Genomic DNA, 9,099 nt, shown 5'->3' with positions numbered 1-9,099 from the left:
AAAACAACCCACCATTCGTCTTCAGGAAGACGCTGTTGTACCATCTACCGCATGAATACAAGTGGCGCAACAAACCCACCACGATATTCAGTGCAATTTTCCGGTAGAACTGGGCATGGAGATCCGTTTTGCATCATTTTTTTTTCTTAACAAATTATTTGTGTCACGATATAATTCGTTCCTTTTCTGTAGTCTTGCTCGAGGAAATAAAAAGGCACAGATTGAAAGTAAACAGTGCCTGAACATAGCTTCACCACATTGCAAGCGGTTCACCGTTATTGCTATTGTCTCGTTGAAAGTGGGAAAATTCGAGCGCTAAACTAAAACTTCAGCGTCAAACCTCAAGCGTCAAACACTAAAGATGCGCGTCGGCGCAAAGATCCTGTCTTTCTAAAACAAGAATAAAAGCTGAGGGCGAGACTAGAAAGTGTGTCGGGCTTTTGTTCGACTAATAAGCCCCTCCTCCCACCCTTCAGTAATGTTTCATATGAGTTTTCATTCTGCCAAAGGAGAAAGGAATTTTCTATCACCAACCGTGGCTGCTCCTTGTTTCAGACCCCCTTGCGTGTCGACATGAGGACCGAGACACTGCTCTGCCTGTGCGGCCTGTCACTGGTGCCGCTGCTGTTGAGCATCGAGGCCCGCAGCTTGGCCTCCATAAAGGAGAGGAGCGATGCCGTCAGCGAAATAACTGGGCGCACGGGAGGCATGCTCTCTCGCTTCGAGCCGCTCATCTCGAACATGGTGGTGCCCTTCCTGGTGGCGACCGGAGTGGTCAGCCTGGTGCGCATGGTGCCCTCGGTCGTGTCCCAGATCCCTAACGTGTTCGGGTTCGCCAAGCGACACGGCTACACCGAGCTGCCCCGAGAAGTGCTCGAGATAATGCAGATGCTGGACGGGGCCAACATCAAGTACGACGTGGTAAGTGCCCAGGAGTGACATCTGTTGAAGGTCGCGTCCGATCGGAGGGAATTGTTTAAACAAGAATCCATTTTAAACGCCACTTAAGTTCAACTGACGGCGTCTGAATCCCTGTCTTATTACAGGACTGAAATAGACCTGCGGTCGACTGTACAAGACTAATGAATAAAGGTAGCTGATAAGACTTTAGAATTCGCCAAATTTAAAGAGGACGTATGTATGGAACATGAATGTGAAGTCTTTTTGTGCTAATATTTTAAAAGGTAACGTAATCGACGCACAGAGCTGCGCTGGCTTTCAGTCTTCCCCGCAATGCACAGCACGAATCCTTGTTTTATTATAGGACTGACATATATCATCGATCGACTGTACAAGGGTGAGTGAGAGAGAAAGAAATAGTAGAATAGAAAGACCTGGAGGTCGATGCCCAGTAGGCTACCGTACACATGAGAGGAAGAAAGGAGAAGAAAGGGAAAAAAAAGAGATCTAAGGTAGAATCTGTCTCATGTCCACATATCTGTAGTAAAAGGGGATAGCGAGCATGCACTTAAAGTCTAAAACTCAACCCCGAGTAATTTAAGAACTTAAGGAGCGCCTTCACTGATTGCCTTTCCGATGAAAGTGCCGTCCAAGACGGCTGTACAAGTCCTTGGTATTAAAAGGCAGCTGATGAGGCTTTAGAATTCGACAAGCTTAAAGCGGACGTGTGTGTAGGACATGAATACGAAACGCTTATGTGCTAATATTTTAAAGCGTAACGCAATTAACGAACATAGCTACAATTACTTCCAGTCTTCTCCGCAGGGCACAGCGCGTGGTAGAAGCCGCAGTGATGACGCCATGTATAGGTGGCGCTACGACTCCTGCGAAGGCACAGTTTCTAGGAGAAAGAAAACCAACACCACCGTTCACTAAACATTTTTGGCCGTATCATGCTATGCACGGCTGCATGTAGGTCAAGTCAGCAGAAATCTGAAAAATCGCCGCATTGACGTCATATCGAGTTTTTCGCACTTCTCCCGCGCATTGTGAAGAAGCCTGCGCTTCATCGCTTTACGAACAGGCTTCGTAAATTAGAATTTTTTAATCTCCTCCAATCGCAAAAATCGTTTCAAGAATACAAAAGTGTGCGCGTCACCACATAATGCTGTGAACACGGCAAGCACTCTTTGATGCCCCGAATCCCGATGTTCGTTTTCAAAGCGCCTAACACAAAGCCCAAGGTTCCTAGAAATATACGCTGTAAATCCCACAACTCAACGTAGCGAGCAGGAAATGTGACTATATATAGGTTTTTTTTATAAATACTGGTGCTTTTAGTGTCTGTTCAAAAGCCACTAGAAAAACTATGATTATCGCCTCAAGAATACGCTTAAAACGAGAGGTTGCAAAGCAGGGCTCTTTGTTTTGCCTGAAGGAAATGAAATTACATATAAAAAGCATTACTACATATATATATATATATATATAGAAATTACACATGACGTTGGCACATAGTTTTGGTATTTTACCGAAAATTGGAGCTGCTCTTGACTGTATATTTAGGAACTGTCTCGGACCTTAACCCAGCGTGATATTATTGCTAATGTCTTAGATTGTGATCAACTACTAGCGTTTGGGGTTCGTATATTCTTTGCGATTCCAAAGCATTTATCACGATAAGATAGCCTGTTGCTAAAATCTTACCCTTCACCGTCGTTCCTTTTTTGTTTTGAGACCACTGACCAAAAGGCTGAGCTAGATCGTCGCTATTTTTGAAAACCTGAATTCTTTAACCTAAGACTTTTAAAATTTTGAGGACAGCAAAGCTCAACAAAGCCGTTGATAACTTGTTATTTGAAATAAGTTATATTTCCGCTAATTAGCAAGCAGTGACAAAAGAGAACTTAATAAATACTGCTGCACATATTGCGTCTCAGCTAACCGAACCCTGCTACGTCTTTGCAGCACATCCACATCTTAAACAGACGAATAAACAAAGGCTTCATATTTACATTCCTTGTCTCAATTGTAATGTTTTAGGTAAATGTTCTTGAAACATTGAAATGAAACAAGAAATTTCCAAAACTTTAGGTTCGTGTTTATGGTGTCTACGCTGTCAAACAAAAAAAGGGGGCACCACTTTAATAATGTCAGCACTCGTTGTGAACGATGACCTGTTGTAGTGGAATATATTTCAAAGCGGAAAATTCAGAGTTAGGAAAAAAGAAATAAATATGTCCTAACAGCAGACCACTTTTTCTGTCCTTCAATTGAAGACTATCAATTGAATCTCATACTTTTATTTATTGGTTCTTTTCACAAGAATACAGGCACTATTATAAGTACAGATGTTTTGTAAAATATGTTTCATATGCTAAGATTAGCATTTTCGCCTCTTGTCAAAATCCTGTTGCTGATGCCAGTGTATTTGCTCAAGGCACATCGACATTCACATTAATGTGGGTTTCGCTACCCGTCTAGCCCAATACGTCTAGCCCAATAGACCAAAAAAGCTATCTGTGTAAGGATTATTTTTAAGATTTTCGAACCCATCCCAGTCGTCGAGCCGTTGCATGTGCCGTGCTGAGGAATGTAGCTATAAAAGGACAATAGGTATTGTGGTAAATGGGTTACATAAAGGCGGTCACGCGTGGCTAGCGGCAACATCCCTCTTCGAAGACAACGAGCTCTTTATAAAGGAGACCCGCTTCTGCTAACGTTTCATGGCGTCGACGTTTAGCCGTTCTTGGTAGGCAGCTCTGACCTTTATCACAAAAGTTTATCTACCCCCGAATCCTAGTTCGGTATAAGCCTGCACTAGGCAACCATCGGTATGACGACGGTGGTGAATGACATCCAGTTGTTGGGTCGTGGACATCGTAACAGTACAACTTCGTCATAATTTGTGATAGTTTATTTTGTCAGCAGTGGTAAGAAGCCGTCCATATTCGTCGTCAGGGAGCACCCAAGTTATAAAAGATGCCATATTTTAAACATTTTTACTCATCCTGGACAAGCGAAAACATAAATGACGCGCAGTGAACGTGCATCAGCTGTACGCCCAATTTGAACACTAATGACCCATAACTCCATACTCATTATTTTCATCTCAGGAAATTAAAACACTGCCCTCCTGTAGCCCCTTCTCAGTTTTGGTCGGAAATTACGCATGAACAGCAGTCTTGTTTTAACAAGATCACTTTGTGACCAAACACATGTTTCTTATTTGCGGTGTACCTGTTCCTCAATCGCTTCCGTTAATGGCGCAACAAGCATTCTCTGCGTGTTTTCAAAGGAGTAGACTTGTGACACAGTTGCTCGCAGTTGGCTTGTTGCTCTGCAAGGCTTCCAAGTTACGTAAAAAAGCCATTCTGTTTATACAGGAGCTCCTCATATAGTTTGCACATCTTTTATGATGTAACTCTGTTTATCAAATACAGAATAGTACTTCTGTACCTGTTCTATCTTTTTGCTATTAAACTCTTTCTAATAATCAGAAGTTCGTCTGAAGCGCAGCCTATCACAATAAAATAACCGCATGACTTCAATGACGTCATCTGCAAAATGTCCCTTACTGCCTTACAAAAAAAAAATCTTTCATTCAAAGCTTGATGGAGATTCATTCAAAAATTTCAATAAGCCTCATTGCTCAGGATACGTATATCAAGTTTAGTCAATTATCCACGAAAGCAAAAAAATATCGCTGTAAATTTACGATTCATTAGAAGCAGCAAAATTCTGGTAGCGGTCGCGTGTCAAGCAGCTTGCAGGCGGCGGCTTTTCTTATGCAGACGGATTTTGTGGAGACACATGATGTTGGAGCAATGTTTTACGGTAATGGCACGAGCGATGCGCGAAAACCGAACATGCAAGTCACTTCTTACGCGATGTAACGTACCGGAAGTAGCGTCCGTATGACAAGGTGCCTTTTTGGCTTACGCGTCGTTTTGAGCATCAACACATCCACGCAGTGGCTGTCTTCCTTTTTTTTCTTTTTTTTTTTTGGAAGAGCCCTCCTAACTGAGATGGCCAGCTAGATTGGAGTTCAGAGTCCACAGTGCCGTGTGTCCCTCAACCCCGCCGTCTGTAACCTTTACTCTTAGAGGTGTTCCCTGCAGTTTCCAAAGTCGTATCGAGCTTGCTTTTCTGTTTCAAATTAGAATAAGGTTGAGTATGATTGCAAAAACCAGAACAAGGTATACCTGACGGTCCCGGCCGACATAATGCCCAACTTTTTCGCGGGCATCTTTTTATGTAACAGTGTCCATTCTTTCGACAGAAAAAAAAGCTGTTGAGCACATGTGAGTGAGTGAGAAGACTTTATTTTCACAGACATGGACCTCGGAGCAGGGGCTCAGGAATAGTTTCCGCGTCTCAAGCTCCAGGAGTTCAGCGACATAGGGTGGCTCACTTGACTGAGGCTGTAGTTCTTGCAGTATTTTTCGGCTCACTACAGTAGAGTTGATCCGCCAAATCTGGGCCTCCCTGACCGCTTTAGCAATCTCTTCCCAGGTATTATGCATTCCCATAGCTAGAAGCTTCTCTGTCAACGAGTTGGGTAGGATACCTAAGCCCTTATTCCAGAATAGATCTGTTTTGAAAGCCCCTCACAGTAAGCACGTGAGGATGAAAATGCGCAGTCCAGCAGTCTATTTTCCCTGTCCAGCTGACTCTGCTGAACATTGATAATGGGTCCTTCCAGAAGACAGATTGCGTTGGGTCTTTTAGCACGAAGAACTGTTTTTCTTTCTTCTGAAGACAAACGGTGCTTATTTTACACACTTATCGAGTACGCTTGCCATTTTAAGCGGTATTTTTTGCAGCTCGTTCGGTCGAATGTCATCAGTGCAGCAGTAATAACAGGGGGCTGCTTAGAAAAAAACGCATCATGATAATTTGTATCTTTAGTGATTAATAATTGATTGGTGTGTGTGTGTGTGATAGGCAATTAAGAATTAACTAAATCATTTAAATTAAATTGTTATTGATGAATTAAAGAATTTGAAAAAAAATGAAACCATTTGACACACAAAACGGGAGGGGGAGTCAAGGCTGTCAAAATGCACATAATTAAAGGCCATTGTTTCATAATGCTTATGAAGTTTTTAGCGTGTAATTGATGAGTCAATTAATTGAAATAATTGACAAAAATTAGAAAAAGTCGTTCAGGTGTGTCAAATTTCTCAGAATGGAAAGCCAGCGTTAGCTGATGCTAAGTACCGGGTGTAAAAAAATTAAAAATTAAAAAGTGAACAAAAAATCTTCCGCGTGTGTGAAACGCGGTCGCTGCATACCCTTAACGGAGGAGCCTAAGTGTTCCCCTAATTTTTTTCTCTTTCTCTGCATTCCTCTCATCCAAGCAGCAACAGCAGCCCCAGCACTACGCGTACCACACTACCAACCAGAGGTATCCCATGTACCACCAGCAGCAAATCTACAAGGCAGCAGCAGCAGCCGCGTCCAGTCCCACCAAGCCCCAGAGCCAGCAGGGCTGAACCTCTGGCTTCCTTGGACCAAAACCCGACAGAGAACGCACGGCAGGGTGCAAGCGAGATAACGAGACCTCGGGCAACAGGAAGAAAACGACGAAGCATCAGGATGCGAACAGGGGCATTCTCGAGTCACGTCATTCACTAGCTTCGAGCACAAAGGGCGTGGCTCGTGCGAGCACACTTCATGTCTGAAATGTGATTCGGTAGCGTTTCTCATCCACTATGTAATTTCGGCTGGCCGAAAGAGTTTCAGTTCATTGAGTTCTATCATGGAGTGGTGTCAATTAAAAAGGCTACTGATTCTTACATCAATGCCAGTGAGCAATGCAGGGACCAGTACAAAGGAACGGGGCTACTTGTATGCGGAGTGGTAAATGCAAAGTTGTTTCCATGGTAACGGTTTCGCTGGCCTTTACTCTCAAAACTTATGGGCCGCAGATTGCTTCGGTCATGACAGGTGTGGTGTCTAAGACAGGTGTTTCTTGGGTGGTAAAAGTGCTCGTAATTGCATAGTGCAGTTGTCTTTATTGTGTCATGATGCGACGCTGGATGTATGCTTAGGGATTTGAGTATACTGCCTAACAATTTTCTCAGGTAGAAAGTCGCAGCAACGAGCGTGGAGACTTTAGTTGGACAGTGGTTCTATAAGCTTTAACAGGTATAACGAGGAGCCACGTTTCTCGAGTGCTGAGTTTAGCTCTCTTGTGACAGCGAGTTGAATCTTCCAAACTGTTTGACTTTGTGTGCCCGGTCGCTTAGCATATGTGTGTGGGCAACCAGTGTTGGGCCTGTTTGCTTCATTACGTACCCATTCAGCAGTGCTGACTTCATTCCTTGCAGGAAGCTGCAGGTTTCGAACAGGGTGTCTGCCTTTACGAATATTGAAAGTGTGGAGAACATTACAAGCTTCGTAATGCAGATGCTATGCGAAATGGCCTCAATCCTCAAGTATTCATCTCGGCTGTATTCAATGGACACGACCTAGTGACATGAAAGCATGTATAGGAGCTTACCAATCAAGCTGAGGTGGTTTCGAAGGTTCGCGGCAGGCTACGACATAATGATAACGGGCTTACTGCTACGAGACTGGATAATGTTGCATGTTTGTATGCAGACAGCGCGCTATGAGCAGTGAGCAATGTGTAAGATTAGTGTACTTCCTAAAGTTAGGCAAGCTATTAGTTCTCATCGAAGGTGCGCTTCTTTTATTTTACTTACGAGATCAGTGTCAGCTGTGCTGAAACCTTGAGAGCGCTTTGATTGTCAGTGACGTCACAAGTACCTTCGTAATCCCACCGTCCGCCTAAGTACTTGAGCGGTCGTATTGCTTTTTCATCTCTCCCTATCTATTCTCTGTATTCTTGTTGTACGTTGTGTTGTGCGTCGTTGTAAATAGTTGTCGTTATTTATTGCACGCGAGTAATGCAGCAATAAAGGTTTTCTAATAGAACGGGTCCCCTTCTGCCGGCTTTTCGTGCTCCCGGGCGTCACCTTCTCTGAATAAACCTGCCAAAGTTTGCGAACTGCGTTATGTTTTCGAGTGCGAGTGTCTTATCAGGTAAGTAAACATAACAGTAAATACCGCTTTGTTAAAACTGAGGCTGATAATTAGCGGGTTTGTTCTCTATCATGTCGCACCGTTACAAACGCGCAGACGGTAATAACGTATATTCCTCAGTAGAACAGAAATAGACCGAACTGAAAAGTGCCTTTAATATGGTTTGTCCTTAATATTCATAGCGCAAGATATAAGAGTAGCAATCACCTTCTACATGTTACGTGAAGAAACTATTACCATGCAATCGTGCCAGAATTAGGTTTGAATAAACTTTAAGGAACTTGTGGAAAACGCAGGCATTTAAACACGATAAAAACGGCGATAGCTGAAATCGCTGAACGAAACCGGCAAAGATTAATAACGGGTAACTGAAATGAAGAAAATTAAAGATGACCCTAAAAATTAAAGACGCGATAGTGACTTTTACATCACCTTTTCATTCCACCATTTTTTATATTTGTTTTGTTGTTGATTAAAGAAAGGCGCAGTATCTGTCTCAGTCCCTGCACTTACACTTAACGTCAAATAATTGGAGATAGAGTCTTTGTCAAAAGTTTAGAGGTCAGGGGGTTTGCTTTTAGTTTTATAATATGACTTCTTAAACAATCGTTGAAGTCCTAGCCATATCAGAGAAAGGACGAAAAATCTTGCGTTCAGCAAGTTTGAAAACCTGGGAACTCATTACGAGCCACATAGTATGGCTCAGAAGTAGACCGCTTGGGTTTTAAACTTCTGACAAAGGCTGTACATGTGTCGTCCGTTGTTCCTATCCGAACTAGCCACCAACTAGACTAGCAGATGGAGGCTAAAAGGGAAGCCAAGTGGTATGGGACAACTGTGAGCGCTGCACAAGAACGGTTGCGCAACCTTTCTGATACGAAACCACGTGCGCCATTTACTAGGCTCCCCCACGCCGGTTCTGATGCTCACGTGATGCCAACAGATAACTTGTAAAGCAATGACTAGGTAGAAAAGTTAGGCGCCAGTATAAATGACGTACACGAGCAACGATAATGAAACTAATATTTTACACGATACAGTATATTCACCTCGTTTTGTCGAAAAGGCGTCGTCGTCGCCGTAAATCAGAATTGGGAAACATGGCGATAAAACGTGTCGGAAAAACCTGTCGCAAAAGCGTGACGA

At 43.2% G+C, this 9,099-nt stretch overlaps 1 protein-coding gene across 1 annotated transcript; it reads left to right on the top strand.

The window, feature by feature from the left end:
• The first annotated feature begins 573 nt into the window (after window positions 1–573).
• On the top strand, window positions 574–6,552 carry LOC146200309 (uncharacterized). The gene is made up of 2 exons (XM_084592915.1): window positions 574–921; window positions 6,264–6,552. The coding sequence occupies exons 1-2, from the start codon at window positions 574–576 to the stop codon at window positions 6,396–6,398; spliced, it is 483 nt and encodes a 160-aa protein (XP_084449041.1). The 3' UTR covers window positions 6,399–6,552.
• The last annotated feature ends 2,547 nt before the right edge of the window (window positions 6,553–9,099 follow it).

This window comes from Amblyomma maculatum, chromosome 2 (genome assembly GCF_055883805.1).
Source record: "Amblyomma maculatum isolate TAMU_Amacu chromosome 2, ASM5588380v1, whole genome shotgun sequence".
NCBI lineage: Eukaryota > Metazoa > Arthropoda > Arachnida > Ixodida > Ixodidae > Amblyomma > Amblyomma maculatum.
This window is presented reverse-complemented; position numbering and strand designations above follow the sequence as displayed.

Bases quoted from the DNA above. Each gene is read 5' to 3' on its own strand.
- LOC146200309 (XM_084592915.1), top strand. From the start codon at position 574: ATGAGGACCGAGACACTGCTCTGCCTGTGCGGCCTGTCACTGGTGCCG. The intron at 922-6,263 runs GTAAGTGCCCAG...CTCTCATCCAAG, and splicing joins CCAACATCAAGTACGACGTG to CAGCAACAGCAGCCCCAGCA.